Source organism: Benincasa hispida, chromosome 4, assembly GCF_009727055.1.
Source record: "Benincasa hispida cultivar B227 chromosome 4, ASM972705v1, whole genome shotgun sequence".
Taxonomy (NCBI): Eukaryota; Viridiplantae; Streptophyta; class Magnoliopsida; order Cucurbitales; family Cucurbitaceae; genus Benincasa; species Benincasa hispida.
In genome coordinates, this window is record NC_052352.1 from 31,094,557 (window position 1) to 31,112,979 (window position 18,423).

The 18,423-nt window shown below is 32.7% G+C and overlaps 2 protein-coding genes across 2 annotated transcripts; both read left to right on the top strand.

The window, feature by feature from the left end:
- Window positions 1-3,076: 3,076 nt before the first annotated feature.
- LOC120075470 (serine/threonine-protein phosphatase PP2A catalytic subunit) lies at window positions 3,077-12,778 on the top strand. Its single transcript, XM_039028886.1, has 6 exons — window positions 3,077-3,720; window positions 7,395-7,509; window positions 9,139-9,247; window positions 9,326-9,403; window positions 11,934-12,125; window positions 12,224-12,778. Exons 1-6 carry the CDS (start codon window positions 3,468-3,470, stop codon window positions 12,395-12,397), a joined length of 921 nt encoding a protein of 306 aa, XP_038884814.1. The 5' UTR covers window positions 3,077-3,467; the 3' UTR covers window positions 12,398-12,778.
- A 1,228-nt stretch (window positions 12,779-14,006) lies between these two features.
- On the top strand, window positions 14,007-15,679 carry LOC120076158 (uncharacterized mitochondrial protein AtMg00810-like). The gene is made up of 3 exons (XM_039029927.1): window positions 14,007-14,110; window positions 14,279-14,357; window positions 15,053-15,679. Exons 1-3 carry the CDS (start codon window positions 14,007-14,009, stop codon window positions 15,677-15,679), a joined length of 810 nt encoding a protein of 269 aa, XP_038885855.1.
- Window positions 15,680-18,423: the final 2,744 nt, after the last annotated feature.

The following is an 18,423-nucleotide window of genomic DNA, read 5'->3' on the forward strand; positions in this document are numbered from 1 at the left end:
ACTCTTATAGTACTGCAATGCTCTTTTTAGTGCAGCGCTGCAACGCTCTTCGAATGGTTGCTCTCGGTAAAAGGCACTGTGCATAGCGTCGTGCAACGCCGCAGTACCCCTCTGTTTGAACAACTTTCATCTTTTTCATCCTTTTTTTTCATGTTTTGATCGGTTTTGACTTTCTTGAGCAAATATGAATCTCGATCTTTTACTAAATTCCTAAAAACACTAGCCTACAACACCAAATATAATAAAATCATGTAAAAACTATTCTAAATACAAACAAATAACACTTTTTTAGGTGCGTTTCAATTAATAGCCGTCAGAGTTAGCCGGAGGTGGTGGCTGGAGTAGCAACGGGAGCATTAGTGGTGAAGAAGACTTAGCACAATGTCACTAAGTTGGTGGACATAAGTATAAAATATCAGTGATATATAAAATTGGCCCCCAAATACTAAGTTGAGTTCATATCTCAACTCATAGTTGAATACATATATACACACCCTTATTACCAATAAGGGAAAAAAAAGGATATACTGACGATATTTAACTTTTATTTTTAATTTGTGATAGTTAGCCCTATTTATATACTATTATTTCTATGGTTGATATACCATATGAATCAAATTAAAAAGGGAATATCAATGACGTTTTCTTTTACAGTTTTTTTTCTCATTTTGGTCTACCATTGATATAATATATGAAAAGATTAAAAATAGTAAACCAATGATAACTTAATATTAAAAACAATAAATTACTAATAACAATCTATCATTAATATACCATGAACATTTATACACATATAAGTGATATATACGTATTAAAGATGTATAACTGATCTATCAATTTTAAATATGAAAATATTTTCAATCCGTAGTAGACAAAAAAATAAAAAAAATAAAAATTTACCAAACATGTAAAAATGGTTATTAATATACATAAAAATACTCATAGTAATTAAAAAAAAAATCACCTATTAACATAGGTCTAACGATAATAAACATATAAATTATTCATCAACAATAAACATAAATATAGTTGATAAGCGATATACATCTATCAATAATCAACATAGAAATAGCCTTTATCAATAATATACGAAATAATTATTTGTTGATAAAAAATAACTCCATTTTTTATAGATGATAGAAATTGCAACATGTATCTAAATCTAGAGTCCAATTTAATTTGTTAGTCCGGTATAATCTAACTTTAGAAATATATATATATTTTACTATGAGATAAAAGGTTGGAAACCCTCTCTATATTTATTGTCTTCGTCATTAACATATATTTATGCCATGAACTGAATTCATTTTCGAATCTTCACTTGACTTAAAAAAAGGTGAAATTTAATTAAATTAAAAGTTTTAAGTGAAAATTGAAGAGTAAATCAAATTTGACACCAACATAAAGATAGGATCCGAATATTATTTCGGAACTTTCAATATGTAAAAATAAAATAATACTACATAGGCAAAAATGTTCAATTGAACATTGAGGAACACGTGGCATGATCTTGTTTGGTTTTGACTCGGCGGAGCCACCGGGAAAACAAAAAATTTCGCTTCTTTCCATATTCCACTCTTTGACGAAACAATCATTAAAAATAAAAATAATATAAAACGTAATCTGAATTTTCTTTTTAATTCTCAAATTTTTTTTTAAAAAATCTGAATTTTCGTTGTCATTTAATTTTAACCAACAACTTCTAATTTCATATGATCATCATATAATTATTAATCATCAAAGTGAACTTAGCTTAGTGATATTGATAAACACTTCTATTCAAGAGGTCGGAAGTTCAATTCTCTATTTTCACAATTGTTATACTAAAAAAAGTTTTAACTAATAACCAAATTAATTAAGGTACAAAATTCAATCATAATTCTCCTTCAAATTTGAAATTTGTTCCAAGAAAAATGATTAAACATTAAATTTGTTTAAAAAGAAATCTTCTATAATAGAGATCGAAATTGATATGGCCGTTCTTTTTCTTTTTAAAAAAATAATATTTTTATATCTATAAGAAAAATTATTTTTTTTAAAAAAAGAAAAATTAAAACCATTTTAACCATTTATATTAGTTCAAATGATTATAATCATTTACCTAATCAATTTTTATATATTACATCAATGCTATATTGTAAATTATGTCTAATGTCTTCTTTCAACTTTTGCACTTATTTGAAGCACTTTTGATAATTTTACCTTTATTTTTTTTATTTTATCAATAGAGAAAAATTACTTTAATATCTATCTTTTTCATTAGATTTTTATTAATTGTTATTAGTTAGTTTTTTAGGTTAAAATATTATTTTAATCTCCATATTTTGAAGATTTATTCAATTTTAATTAATATATTTTCAAATATTTAATTTTTAGTACTTCAAAGTTAAATTTTAGGATAATTGAATAATAATAATAATAATTCTCATGCAATAATATATGTGTGTGTATATGTATGACTACATGTTTAAAGTTGATAGTGAAAACGCTAGATGATAGAATTCTTTTAAAAAACTTAATAAAATAATAATAATAATATGGACTAAATTAAAGATTGAATGATATTAAAGAAGTTAAAATTGAATATTTGAAAATATAAGATTAAAATTGAACAAATTTCAAGTTTTTTTTTAAAGGTATTGTAATTAAAGTGTGAGGTGGGAAAATCGAACTTCAAATCTCGAGGTCAATAATATGAATACTATGCCAGTTGAGCTGCGCTCTTGTTGACATTAAAATGTGAAGTGAGAGAATCAAAACTCAATTTAATAGGGTAAGAATTTGAACCTTTAATCTCTTAATCAATAATACATATTTTATGTTAATTTTTTTTAATAATATATAATATGAGATAATCGAATTTCAAAATCTCGAAATTAATGGTACAAACCTATATTAATTGAGCTATATTCATTTTAGATATATTTATGTAAATTGAGATAGCTTACGTTGGTATGGAAGAGAATTTATAATAAAGATACAAATATTGAAAGTAGAATTAAAATGAATAAATTAAGAGAGAGAGAGAGAGAGAGAATAGAAATGGAATTTCATTTCATTTGCATTCGAGTTTCAATTTGGAGGTCTCCCATCCGGCAAATCTCCCTTTCCCTCTTTCAATTTTCCCCTACACATAAATATAATTTGCATTTCCATTTTACGAATTTTCCCGAGAAAATTCAAGAGAAAAAAAAGAGAAACTCAAATTCCCAACGAGCTAACAGATGATCCAAGCTTTCGCACTTGGAACCATCTTCATCTGCTTTGTTCTTCCTCGATTCTCCTAGCTCGACCTATTTCCTGCCATTGATTCTCATGGTTTTGGACTCCGATTGACAAAACGACGGATTCTCTCTTTTCTCTCTCTCTATTTCTCTCCCGGAGCGTGGAGAGATCGGTAGCTTCTCGATCCACTCCCTTCACAATCTTCCATCTCTAATTGCGGATCTGAAGAGTTTCTAAAGACGATGCCGTCTCACGCGGATCTGGACCGTCAGATCGAGCATCTGATGGAGTGTAAGCCTCTGTCCGAGCCCGAGGTTAAGACGCTTTGTGATCAGGCAAGGACGATATTGGTTGAGGAATGGAACGTTCAGCCGGTTAAGTGCCCGGTCACCGTTTGTGGGGATATTCACGGCCAGTTTTATGATCTCGTCGAACTGTTTCGGATAGGAGGGAATGCTCCTGACACTAATTATCTCTTCATGGGTGATTATGTTGGTGAGTTTTTCACACTCAATGTGCTTATTAGGTCATTTCAACTTTATACTATCTTTCTGTAGCGGACTACTTTCCCATGAAAACGCTTCTTATGAATTATTGTTGTTATTATTATTATTATTATTATTAATATTATTTGGTCTCGGTAACTTATCAATCCATGATATGGATTCTAGATTTATGGTATTTAGTTTAAAACTTTTTTTTTTTTAAAAAAAAAATCTGATTACTAATCTAATACATGTTGGGGATATAGACATGCGGAGGTTAAGTTAATCACCGTACATGGTTGATTTTGGGCTTTACTTCTGGTCCTTAATTTGTTCGATTTTATAACTCATAGATAAGTCAGATTTCAATTCGGATTAGCGAAATGACCATTTATTAACATCTTCGTCATTAAGTTTGTTCACCTTGTTTGTCTTAGATTCTTGACTGTTAATTTGATGGATATAGTCTTAGTGGAGGTTTAGTTTGACGAGTGTATATGCACAAGTAATATGTACATACACCCAGACTCATACAAAAATATTCTATCGAAGAGTATCTGTAAATATTTCGTGCAAACTGTTAACTGCAGAACTTATTGTGTATAAAATTGGTACAAATAGGGTTGAAAGGAAAGGGAAAAGAAAATGATTGGTATACTATTATCGACAAAATAATGAAGGAAAAGGAGCTTAAATGAAGAAAAATCATAGAGAAGGAAGTTAATACCTTTATAACTTCTTTGAGACTCCTCTTGTTGCCTTCACTCGATGGAAATGTTATTCTCCTGCCAATAACTATAGTTTAAACACTCCTTTAGCCAATTTGATAGGTTTGTATAATCTCGGGGTTTGTTTAACCTATGAAATTGTTCCTTGTGTTCTTTTGGGAAAAATGTTGATACATGTGTTCAAATATCAGTTGTATTGTAGTATTTATTCTTTCATTTTTTCCCATGAAAGTTTGGTTACACTTGGAAAGTTTGCCATAAGATTTGCTTTGGTTAAGTAAAATTTTTTTGTGATTAATTGGTGTAGTTGTCAAATGTATAACACTATCCTAGATGTCTTTGAGATCTTTTGTTTATAAGCCTTTGTTGGTCACCTAAGAAGCACGAACACTTTATATGGGCAAACGCATCCGACTCCAACACATGTCGGACACTTGGACATTTGTTAGACACGTATCAAACACTTATTAGTCCAACAAATGTATTGGACATGCATAGAACACTTGTTGAGTAGACTAAAAAGATTCATATATGACAATAATAATAAATTTTGATTGTGAAGTCTAAATTTTAAGCATATAAATGCATCAACCCATTTACTTTGTATTTTCTTTTGGTACAAAAGTGATATATATTTTAAAATGTATATTTTAATAAACGTTTGCTTGTCTTATTGTGTCCTAAATGTTTAAAATATGGCGTGTCACAGTGTCTGTGTCATGTCACATCCGTGGCTTGTATCCATATTTGTGCTTTTTAGTTGGTCACCAACTCTTCATGAAATCTTGAAAGTTTGGTGATGTCAAATATTGTAGAATGTTGTTGGATTAGGAGGAAGTTATCATACCGAATGTTGTTTTAGAAGAAATTTTATAATGGGGGTACCTATTAAGATTTGACATCACATTAGAATTCATTGCTTGAATGGTCTCTGGTTGAGTAGAGTTCTTGAGTTACAATAGGTAGGTTTGGAACTTATTTGCATTGAATCGTATCTTGTGAGAAGCACTTTGAAACCATGGTGTTAACCCTCAGTTTTGGGTGGCGTGTTGGTTTCTACTCATAGCAACAATTGGCCATCTTTGAACTTGTCTTTTGTATTGGCCAACACAAATTAGAATCTCTTAATTTACTTGTTCATGTTTTCCTACACTGAAAAAACATTGGGAGACTGCTTTGAACGTGTATAAGTAGTAGTCTTGAACTTTGTAAATGTCACACGGAAGCATTGATCCTTATTGTCTTGGGATTGGGTGGTGCCTTGCCTACCTCCCCTGTTGTTGTACTATATTTCTCATATAAATAAAAGGTTTTCCTAGTAAAAGGATAAGATGGAGCATGAAAAAGATGTGCGTAGGATCTGGCTTATAAATATCTACATAATTTTACTTAGGTCAAGCACCCCATAGTAGTTGAACAAGATGTAGGACTAGTCAGACCTTATTTACTGAGTATAGTTTAGTGGGTCATTTAAACAATATTTCCAATAATGTCTGACAAAGGAAACTTTCCCCCTCCCTCATTTTCATCTTCCACTTCACTCAACACCATCATGTCCATCCCTCTGTAGACGATCTTTGTAAATCCAAAATCTCAAGATTTCGAGGCATTGATTTTTTTTTCCATTTACGTTTTTGCTTGTGGATGCATACAAGTTGTTAAATTGGGGATTAGATGTCTATCAAAGGTTTGAGGAAATATGGAGTTCAGCTCTACGTTTGTTCATGAGGCTTGAAAAAAAGTAAAGTATAACGGTTAAGACAAGCATGAAGTTGGGATATAATATAGGATAGATATACTTTTTTTTTGGTTAAAATATCATTTTGGTCTCTAGACTTTGGGACTTGTTCAATTTTAGTTCGAATACTTTCAATGTCCAATCTTAATTTATGTACTTTCAATAAATCTTAAATTTAGTCTCTAATGCTAGTTTATTATTGATTTTTTTATTATTATTATCTATGCGTCTTTTGACTATAAATTTTGGAAAACTTGTGTATAATTTTGCATGAAAATTATTATTGTTTTTAGAAAAAATACAAAATTTTTCATTAAGAGAGTGAAAGAGATCAGTGCTCTGAGATACAAAAGCATACAACAAAACATAGCATAAACAAAAAACCACAAAAGGACTTGAGACATAAACCGAATTCGATAAAATTTATTAATTAACCAAATTCGATAAAATCTAACTTTGAAGGATTAAATTTAAGATTTATTGAAAGTATAGAGACTAAGATTGAACATATGTAAGTACAATGACTACAATCGAACAAATCCTAAAATATAGGGACCAAAATGGTATTTTAACCATATCATTTTTTTCTTTTTCTTTATTTCCTATTAATCAAGAATATTAAATCTGTAGATTATAATTTTTTTCTTCCCACCTTTTTGTATAATCATACCCTCGTTGGGATTTTAGTTGTATAAAATTTTTAATTGTTTTTATTGGAGGCTTTGTATCTCTTCTTTCTTAACCATCATGGGTTGGCCTTTTGGTAAATAAAGGGCATTGAGTTTGATAAAGGGCTAAGAGGGAATGAGTTCGATCTATAGTGGCCACCTACCAAAGATTTAATATCGTATGAATTTCCTTGATATTCAAATGTTGTATGATTAGACAGGTTGTCTTGTGAAATTAGTCAAGGTGTGCGTAAGTTGGCTTGGATACTCACAGATATAAAAAAGATCTCTTATTTCTTGTAATATTTCTTTTCCATGTCAATGTATTGCTTATTTTCCATTTAAAATAAAAAATGGAAAGATAACCGTCAAATAAGTTCCTTGGTTTTCAGTAGAGTTTGTTTCCCTTTGAAGAAATGTATTCTTCATTGTCTTCTATTGATTGATCCGGTAGATAGTTGATATTTTGATTGATATGTTGAAAACTCTCTCATGTGCAATGACTTGTATTGTTTTCTCATTGTCATGAATCAATATATCATTGGTGCAGACCGTGGATACTATTCTGTGGAGACTGTTACACTTCTAGTGGCTCTAAAAGTTCGTTATAGAGATAGAATTACAATATTGAGGGGAAATCATGAGAGCAGGCAAATAACTCAAGTGTAAGATGATTTATATTCCTCTACTTTCTTCCATTATTTGAACTGAAGTTTTTTGTACTTGTAACATATCATTATGTTTTTTGTATTCATCGACATACTGTATTTACTCTATGCTTCCACCAATGGACTTATATATATTTTTTCCTATATATATATTTTTTTCCTAAAACTGTGTTGTTCTCTTATTTCGACTTGTACTTTTCTGTTTGTAATGCTTTTTTATAAGTTTATAACAGTTCCCCATTTTAAATGGTCATGGCTTGCTCTCCCTGTTTTAATTGCATTATATGGACCTGAAACTCAAAAGCCTTCAATAGCTTGATTCAGTATGGACAATAAAAATGGTGGTCCTGGTCCCCCAAAATCTGCTTGCAAAGGCTGTATCAATTTGGAGAGATGGATGTGAGGATATCTTCGAACTTTTAAGGGATTTTTTGCTTGCACCAAAAGGCATCCAAATGTTTGCAGGAGTAACACCCTGCTTTGTCCAGGCCCCAAACAATTGATCTCCTAGGAGAGTTGTTTTTCTAGGGAAAACACTAAGCTTTCATTTTAAGAAAGGAAAGAACACAAAAGGGAGCCAATAAACAATCGTCCAACAATAAAGAACAAAAAGCCTAATAAAATAAAGAAGGGCTTCAGTCTTAACGAAGTCTGAAGGACAATTACAAAAGATTTTTGGAGATTAGGCTGGCCTCATTCAATAATGACAACTGGGAGCCTGTTCCTCTATTATACTGAATTTCTCTGTAGGATTCCACCCGGTTTCCGTTGATTTTTTTTAAGTATTAATTTTCGTGTCACAGTAATTTTCATATACAATCTGTTTTTAAGGTTAAGTGTTAGTGTAAGTTATCACGTGTTTCTGTTAACGCATACAAAGATATGGAGTGCTATGGATTGAGAACCAGAATATTAAAATTTGGTGGTATTCAAATTGGGATATTAAAGTTCAAATTAGGAAGTACTCAAATTTGATGCTAAGGTTCAAACCCCACAGCGTCCACATATCTAGGATATTAAAATCCTTTGAGTTTTCAGACATCTAAGTATCGTAGGATCTGGGGCTGTGGTTGTCTTGTGAGATAGTGGAAATACTTGGAAACTGGTCTGTGTGCCCACTCTATTAAAAGACAATGGTGGTATGCTAGGGTTTCTTGTTGGAACAAAGTTTTGTCATTTGACATCTGCAAAATATATTTTGGTTGTGAAGCTGAATGCTTTTTGCTTGCATTAACAACCCTTCCTCTCAGCTGCTCTAGGAATGTGTTTAACACCTTTTTCTACAGGGTTCATTGTATCTCATTAGTATTTCTTCTCATTTAGTTTTCTCGCATTTTCTCTTTCCTCTTGAAGGTTATCGTATCCTTGAGCATTAGTCTTTTTTCATTATATCAATGAAAAGTTATGCTTTCTTGAAAAAAAAAAAAACCTTTTTCTACTGGATTCACACGTGCACGTGAAACTAAAAAAAAAGCTTCTGAAAATTCACATATTTGAGAAGGTGGCAAATTGTTATTCTTTCATTTTATATGTGCTACTAATTATCAAGTGTGGCAAGCACGAGAAATTTTTGGTTACTCCAATCATCTTTATCTGTTTTTATTATTTGATTTTGTTTTGTTTCAGTTATGGATTCTATGACGAGTGTTTGAGAAAATATGGAAATGCAAATGTCTGGAAGCACTTTACCGACCTCTTTGATTATTTACCTCTTACAGCTCTAATTGAGAGCCAGGTCTGTGTTTCTCATGTCATAAATTCCTTATTTGGATTGTTAGACGGGTTCTAATAGTTTATAATTATCCTTGTCTAGGTTTTTTGTTTGCATGGAGGACTTTCGCCATCTTTGGATACCTTGGATAACATCAGAGCTTTGGACCGAATTCAAGAGGTATTAATGTAATTTAATAAGCATGTGGTTAATTTTAAATACTTCCAAGTCAAAGGCTGACTACCATCGGGCTATAAAGTGATAATATTTAAAACTTAAAAGGCATGCTTTTTTAGAAAGCAATACAAGAGCGCCTCGCTTCAATTGTTGAGGCTCACTTCCACCTGTGGCTTGGTGCGTCAAGCCTTATTTTATTTAATTTTATTTTTATAAGTTTCTAAATAAACAAGTAAATACTTTTGAAAGAGGTTGATTTCTATCTGCAATTACGCTCTAATTTCTCTAAGATATATATTTTTAATTATCGTTGTATTCTTAATGCTATGTTTTTTTTCATGTACAAAAAACCATGTATGTTGTTTTATTTGGCGCCTCATTGTAAAACAACCTGTTTTCTTTTAACCCTTTGTGCTCAAGCTCTACGGAGCCATTATGCTCTAGTATGCTTTCAGAAACCACTGATATATTAACAGAATGTTTACTTCTATAGTTCTATTTTAAACAATGGCTGATAAAAGATATATAATATAGCTGTTTGTGGATTGGTTTTGCAAAATATTTGAGTCAAATGCAAAATTTACTTGCTTAGTGTTAAAAGAAGAACAGGAATTCTTGAAACCAGTACTATTCATCTAATTCTTGGATCTCCTCTATGTACATGTATTCATCTGGATTTTGGCATTAGAAGAACCCTATTGTCGGTTATTTTCGTGGGGGTACTATATTCTTTTCTGGTGAGAAACATAGCAAAATATATTCAAAGGAGAAGAACATACAGCCAAGGCCTTATGGATAGAGGGAGGCCTAATTCGGAGGGTTGACAAAGCAAGTCTTCCAATCTAAACTAATCAGAAAATGCTCTGTTATAAGAAGTGTGTAAGGCACTCCAAGTAAAGGCTGTAAACTGCATCCAAAAAAAAAAAAAAAAATCCTTGAAGAAGACTTATTTGAGAACACTATGTTGTTCCTTTCTTTCCAAATCAATCAAAGGAGACTTCTACTAACGTTGTGCTACAAAATCATGGTCTTCTTTGTAAACCACCTGCCAGACAGCAATTTGAAAAGGCCATCTTCAGTACATTTTGGAGGGCACCAAGCCATAACAAAAAAATTAATGAGGAACATCCGACTCTTCTAGGTGAATTGACAGTGAAGAAAAAGGTGGTTGCTGTTCTTAGAGGTTTTTCCGCAGAGGAAGCACATGTTTCAAGAGAGCCAGCTCTCGGTGTTTTCATTGAACTCTATCCATCATGTTTAGGCTGCAATGTGCTATGGACCAAATGAATAATTTCACCTTCTTTGGGCTTTTCCTTCCATTATCTGACTTTGTGAGGAAGTTTTTTTATGAGAACTTGGTGAGAAATTGATTCAAATAAGTGGTGTTCCCATGTAATAATTTGGAGGCCGACTTGGAAAGAAAACTGAATTCTCTGGAAGCCAGCAAACTTCTCTTCCTCTTTGATTGACCTTTTCCCCTCTAAATTGTGATGAGACTTCCCCATTCTTCCGGATCTCTGTCAAGGAGACTTCTTCTAAGTGTCCCAAGCTTCACCAGCAGCAGACCAACAATTGCAGATAGTCTTTTGGAGTTAGCTATTGCATAAATGGAGGGAACTCCTGACCAAAAAGTTTTGTTGTGGCCCAATTATCTTCTGAATTCTTTTCCCCATTTCCTACCTTGTAATCTGATGCGTTACCAGGGGCTGTACTTGGACTACTTAATTAAATTTGGAAGCCTGCTGCTATAAGTTTGCTCATATTAGGTTCTTATAATATTTTCCCACAAGTCTGTTTTATTTTGAGCAGATCTCTGTAACCATTTTAAGAGCAAAGCAGAATTTCTTCTCAAATTTCCTACCCCCAGACTTCCATAAATCTGTGGGGCCATATCCGTCTTCCAACTAACTGACTGGCTGCCTCCGTCCTTATTTATCCCTTCAAGCCTTCCCAAAGGAAATCTAATGTCGATGGAAGAGGGAACTTTGGAAGGGATCCTATAAATGGAAAGGAAATTTGTGGGAGTATTTTATGCAACAACTATTCTGTGGAAACTGTGATCACATCTCTGTTAATTTTGAAAGAGCCAATTGTACAAATCTTTGGGCTTGTCTAAGGCCTTTTGTAATTATCTAATAGATCTTTTGCTTGATTGGAGCCCCTTTTTGTTTTAGAGTTGCTTTGCCTCTTTCAGTGTGGGCTTTCTTTTTATATACCCCTTGTGTTCTTTCATTTTTTCTCAATGGTTTTCTCATGGAGATGTTGAAGTGTTTGGTCTAGAATGAAGTCCAATTTACTTATTTTTGGAGTATGAAAGAATTTTACTTGATTTTGACTTCTTTTTGCTTGGTTAATTTGATGTGCTGGAGTGAACTTATATAATCATAGTTTCTTTATTAGTTTAAGACAGATGCCTCGTGGTCTACTTTTTGTATTTAATTTTTTAAAAATTGGATACCGCAGTATTGGGCAAATCATGAGATGTTTCTTTCTTCCTAACCCGTGTATTGTTTTCTTCCGGAATATATTATAGGTTCCACATGAAGGACCAATGTGTGATCTCTTATGGTCCGATCCTGATGACCGCTGTGGTTGGGGAATATCTCCGCGTGGTGCTGGATATACTTTTGGGCAGGATATTGCCACTCAATTCAACCACACGAATGGGCTAACGCTGATATCAAGAGCTCACCAGCTTGTAATGGAGGGATACAATTGGTGTCAGGTGCGTGATCCCGGTTGATTGTTTTGCATTATTATTTTCTGTTTTTGGAAAGGATGTTGGTACACTATTATTTCTTTTTTGTATATTCCTCTTTATAGGACAAGAACGTGGTGACTGTTTTTAGTGCTCCAAACTATTGTTATCGTTGTGGGAATATGGCTGCAATCCTCGAGATTGGGGAGAATATGGATCAAAATTTTCTTCAGTTTGACCCTGCACCTAGGCAAATCGAACCAGATACCACACGCAAGACCCCCGATTATTTTTTGTAAACTCTCTTTGTCCGTCGACTGCTTGTAATTCCTCTTCTATCTGCCGTGTTACTGTGAATTTGACTCTAAAGGATCACTCTTTGTTTAAGCTTTCACCATTCTTTTGTTTCCGAGTTTGTGCTGATGCTGCTCTGTTAAATGGTGCTGAAGATTTGATTCATCAAGAAAAAAAAAAAAAAATGACAGAAGGCATCAGAGGCCTATTATCTTGTATATTTTTTTTAAGAACGAACACGAGCAAGCGGTAATAACCTTTCTTGTGCTCTGTAATTTTACCTTTTCAAAGTAGAGAGCTGATTTTTCGAACGCTTGTAGTATTATTTATGTTTGAGATATCCCAATGGCTAATGAAACTGCAGCAACTGAACTGTTTATTTATCCTATCAAAGTTGTATATGTTTCCTGTCTCGTCTTTCTTCCATTTCAAATTTATGGTTGGAATCTTCAATGTTGATTATTGGATTCAAACTCGAGACTCTCTTATTCTTATACATTGATTTACCATTGTACTGCTTTTCTGGCTTCTCTAGAGAATGTTTTTAGAAACTTCAAAAACAATTTAGGACACTGAGGAATGTCACTTTTCGATCGTGCTTGATTCAAGATACTTGGGCTTGGTTGCTTGGATGGCTCAATCAACTCATTCGTGTCCAATCATGTGGATGTTGGTTCATCTATCCATTTGAATCCCTAATAATGCATTTTAATTTCTTAACAGAAAGAAATAAAGAATGAAATTGTGAATTATTATGTCTTATACTATCTCCATTACGTATGATATGACTACATTTTTTATGTTTTTATGTTTTAGCATGAGCGGTGATGAAAAGTTACCCATACTATAATTCTCCTTGTTTGCATCTTATTTTTAAATGAATCTCTTTCTATTCCCCTGTTAAATTCAATCTGGTTGTACAAAATTACGAAGTTGAAAAGTTATTCTTATACTATAGTAAATCTCTTTGTACAAACTCGAAATGTACAGTAAATTCTTTCTATTTTTCTTTTTGAGTCTTTATTAGGTTGTGTACATCAGTATATTGATAACATTATTGATACGATCTAGTTTATAATAGTTAGAAATAATGATAGATCTATAATTTTTATCTAGGTGGGGTTTACTTAACACTATCGATATGATCCATTTATATTGATAATACTATCGATACAACCTATTTATGTAGTTTTGAATTAGTCCAAAGTTCAAGTTCTGGGAAAGTTCTAATGTATCTATATATAAAGTGAGTGGCTAGTTTTGTGGAATTAGATTACCAGAGTTATTTTTAGCATGTAGTATTGATATTTATAGTGAGAAGTGGTTGAATAAAAATACACTTTCTCAATTCTCCTCTCTCTCTCTAATAAGAACGATAGTGGTATCAGGCCCAAATTCTTGAGCTTGTGAGTGAGAGTGAGATATTCCTGAGAAAAACCGAGTGATATACTTGTGAAAATTGAGTGAGATGAAATTAGGATCAAACAATCTTTCTTCACTATCTCTACCTGTGTTTGATGGTTAAAACTATCCAACGTGGCTAAAGAAGTTCACAACCCGTAGGCCTTCTACCTCCACGTGGCATTGCTCCGTCAGATCAGAATGCAAGCCCATATGGAGGGCTGTGATTATTGGGAAGCAATTGAACAGGATTATGAAGTTGCTTTACTTCCTAATAATCCAACAATGAACCACATTAAGACTTACAAGGATAGGAGGTCACTGGAAAGGGAAAAGCCAGAGCTTACCTATATGTTGCAGTGTCTCATGCCATATTTAACATAATCATGGTCTTGAAGTAAGCAAAAGAGTTTTAAGAATTCCTCAAAGGTGAGTATGAAGGAGATGAAAGGATTAAGATCATGAAGGTGGTTGATCTTGGTAAGGGAATTTCAGAGGATGCAAATGAAGAATTTTGAATCCATTAAAGAGTACTCAGACAAGTTGATTGAGATTTCCAATAAGGTAAGTGCATTAGAAATTGATTTATCTGACAATAGATTGGTTCAAAAGATTCTAGTCTTAGTGGCTAAGAGGTATGAAACAACTATTGCTTTCTTAGAAAATACTAAGGACCTCTCTCAACTCAAAATGAAGAATTAGTTAGTGTTATGCAAGCACAAAAGAACAGGAGGTTGATGAAGTAGGAAGGGATAAGGTGGAAGAGAGAAGAAGTGGAAAGGGGAAAGGAAGTGGTAGCAATGGCTCAAAAACTACGGTAACTGATGATGGAAGTGCAAGTTTCAGTAAAAGCAGTGCATGCAAGAACTATGAGAAGCATAATCATCTACACTTTAGATGTTGGAGAAGGTGAGATGCAAAATAAAAATGTGTCATTTAATTCATTTCTCTGAGACTTTTGCACCTGTTGCAATGATGTATATATTCATATTACTACTAGCAACGTCAGCTTAACATGGTTGAAAGATGTACCGACTGGATGTGAAGTCAATAATCCTTAATGGAGTGTTAGAAGAAGAAATCTACGTTGAACAACCAGATGTGTTCATCACATCAAGGAAAGAGCATAAGGTTTATTTGTTGAAAAAGGCTCTCTATGGTTTGAAGTAAGCTTTCAAGGCAACGTACAACAAGATGGATGATCACTTGTTGAACTTAGGTTTTGTAAAGAGTTTGAATAAATTCCACTCTATGTGAAGAAATCAAGTGGTGATATTGTGATTCTATCTCTCTATGTAGATGACTTGCTAGTGATAGGAAGTGATGGTGCTCAAATAGAGGTGTTCAAACAAGAAATGATGAAAGTATTTGAGATGACTGGTTTAGATATGATGCATTACTTCCTGGGTATGGAGATTAAAAAAAGACAAAATGAAGTGTTTCTTTGTCAGATAAAATACATGAGAGAAGTATTGAAAAGGTTCAATATGGAGGAGTGTATGAGTGTAAACACTCCAATGATTCAGAAGGAGAAGTTACAGAAAAATAATAGAGAGAAACCTACAAATGAGAATGTGTACAGAAGTCTAGTTAGATGTCTCATGTATCTCACATCCACTATATCTGACATCATGTACATTGTAAATGTCTTATTTAGATTTCTTCACTGTCCAAGTAAGAATCACATGATTGCTACAAAAAGGGTTCTAAGATATTTGAAAGGAACATTGTCTTTTGGGATCAAATTTAGCAAAGTTTATAGTTTTGAGTTGCAAGGTCACTTAAATAGTGATTGGGCTAGGACATTCGATGCAAGAACACCTCTAGGTATTGTTTCATTTTTTGCTGTGGGTGTTTCTCATGGTGTTCAAGAAAACAAGATATAGTGGCTCAATCAACTGCATAAGCTAAGTTCATTGCAACAGTTGCAACAGTAAACCAAGTTGTTTGGTTGAAGAAATTGATAGATGACTTACATTTGAAGCAAGAAGAAAGTGTAAGGACATTTGCGGATAAGCAAGTTACATTATTTATTTCTTTGAATCCAATTTTTCATGGAAGAACCAAACATTTTAAGATAAAATATTATGTTTTGATGGATGTGCAAAAGAAAGGAGAAGCGCAATTGTTGCTAAGGATTTGAGGGGTACAAAGCAACTATTGCTTCCTTAGAAAATACTTGTTGGGTTTGATGCCCTAAATCTCGTAGGCTCCCATAGTTTGTAATTGTAATATACAAACATTTTATTTATATAATAAAATATGTGATATTTTATTTCAAAATTAGTTGCATTAACCACAAATCAATAAACTAACATCCAATATTATCTTTATAGCTTAAACATGTATGTAGAGACATACAAGTGGATCATGTTTAAGTGATAATATAAATGGTTTGTAGTAGATGGATAAGGCTAGATATCTTATCCTGGTGACACTACGAGTATGACCTGCTTTGTAGATGTTACAAGTATTGTAAAGTGCTATAAATGATTTGATCCTGATCATTCATGTGAAGACTATTGGGGTTGATGCCCTAAATCTCGTAGGGTTCTATAGTTTATAAACATTATATGAACAAACTTGTATGTGATTAATAATATTTGATATTTTATTCACTTTGTCTATGAAATATGTGATATTTTGTTGCATTAACCACAAACCAATAAACTAACATCCAAGGTTATCGTTGTAACTTAAACATGTATGTGGAGACATACAGGTGGATCACGTTTAAGTGATAACCTAAATGATCTGTAGTATATGGATAAGGTTGGGTACCTTATTCTGGTAAAATTACGAGCATGACTCGCTTTATAGATGTTACAAATGTTGTAAAGTACTACAAATGATTTGATCCTAATCATTCATGTATTAGACATACGAGCGGGCTATTCTATACAAAATTTTTTGTATAAGATCGGACCATGAAATGTTTAGTCTCATTATATAACGCCATTCATAATAGAGACTTTCATTTCACTAGAATGACCATGGGTAACATGACCTTAATCCTGAGTACGTTGTGAACTTCGGTCTATGAGAGCAGTTCTTTGATTTGTATGGGTGAGAGTGGTCAGATCTCGACTCAACAAGCTTAATTTTGGGGATTCGTCTGATTGGGGAGCTGAGAACTCAGCTACACAAGATGGAATTCACTCCTTCCTTAAAACAGGGGTAAGTAGATAAATTGCTTCCTTAAAGGCTGATTCCGGGTCTTAAACAATGTGGCGCCACGCCTTCTCCTGGCCCGAGAGGGGTTTAGTCATAGTGGGACTATGATCTATTGTTCATTAGAGGAATCAGTGGTACTTAAGGAGTTAGATGTAACTACAGGGGCAAAACGTTAATTTGGCTCAGCTGTACTTACGAGCAATTTGTGAAGGATCATCGTACAGTTGATTGGTTATATCCAATGAACACAAAAATATATCTATACTGCGAAGAGTGCAACTGTCAATATTTAGTAGAGTGCTTGATAGTTAACAGATGGTGGACAATGTAATTAAAGAGTTTAATTAATTATTCATGTACCATTGGAGTTTCAAGCTACAGGTTCATAAGGTCCCTTTGGTAGCTTAAAATGATTTAGTTGAGAATAAGTTTTTGGGTTAATTTAAATTATTTAAATTAATAAGAGGAAATTTAATTATATATGTATAATTAAATTTATTCAATTATATATGATATAGTTGACATAATGTATTTGATACATTATAGTTTAATTTGAGGAATAAATATTTGAATGTGATTCAAATATATTTTCTATGAATGAGATTCATAGTTGTTAAATTTAATATAAATATGATTTATATTAAATGCCATAAAATAGAGAAAAAGAATTATAGTTTATATTGTATACGATACAATATTAAAACTATATGTTATAAATATAATATGATAAGTTTGTTATCATATTTATTTATATTATTTATTATTTTGAATAATAATTCATTTTTCTATCCAACCACCTTAGTGCATGATTGAGTAGTTTTTATGGCAAATGAGATAAATGGAATAAGATTTTATTTTCTCCATAGCAAGATTACACGAAAAAAGAGAGTCTATACGATAGGCATTTTTACACTACATAATTGAGAAACTTCCTATACGATAGTGTTCTTCTTCAATCTTCTTCCTCCTCCATACTCAAAATCCCTCCTTACTAAAATAGTCAGAGCCCACAACTCTTGGGTTCTCACCCCGAGCATACCGAAGGTTCCTAATGGTTGTCTTGTGATGCGTAAAATTATGATGCGATGGTGTGAGTATGCGATGATGTGTGTTATGCGGTGATCATGCAAATTTTCCTAACAAAGCCAAATATAAGCCTTCTTAGGTTTCCTGGTAAGTCCAGGGTCGAACACAAGGACTACTAAGTAGATATGTGACAAACTCTTTGATTCTAATGCGATAGTGAAAAAGAAGTGGATAGTGTTTTGATTTAGATTTTCACTATGCGATGGAGTTGAACGCAAAGTGATGAAAGTGTAGAGTTATAATAAGTATGCGATGAAGAGGTTGAGAAGGGGTTTAGCTAACATTTCCTAAGATTGTGCACAAGTTATGCGATCATGCTACACATAAATATCAATACTACATTTCGCAATGCAGAATGCTGTAATTCCTA

Excerpts from the sequence above, each read along its gene's own strand:
- LOC120075470 (XM_039028886.1), top strand. The coding sequence starts at position 3,468 with ATGCCGTCTCACGCGGATCTGGACCGTCAGATCGAGCATCTGATGGAG. Across the intron at positions 3,721-7,394 it reads CTTCATGGGTGATTATGTTG|ACCGTGGATACTATTCTGTG; the intron begins GTGAGTTTTTCA and ends TCATTGGTGCAG. Across the intron at positions 12,126-12,223 it reads AGGGATACAATTGGTGTCAG|GACAAGAACGTGGTGACTGT; the intron begins GTGCGTGATCCC and ends TCCTCTTTATAG.
- LOC120076158 (XM_039029927.1), top strand. The coding sequence starts at position 14,007 with ATGGAGGGCTGTGATTATTGGGAAGCAATTGAACAGGATTATGAAGTT. Across the intron at positions 14,111-14,278 it reads AAGACTTACAAGGATAGGAG|GGAATTTCAGAGGATGCAAA; the intron begins GTCACTGGAAAG and ends GATCTTGGTAAG. Across the intron at positions 14,358-15,052 it reads TGATTGAGATTTCCAATAAG|AAATCAAGTGGTGATATTGT; the intron begins GTAAGTGCATTA and ends CTCTATGTGAAG.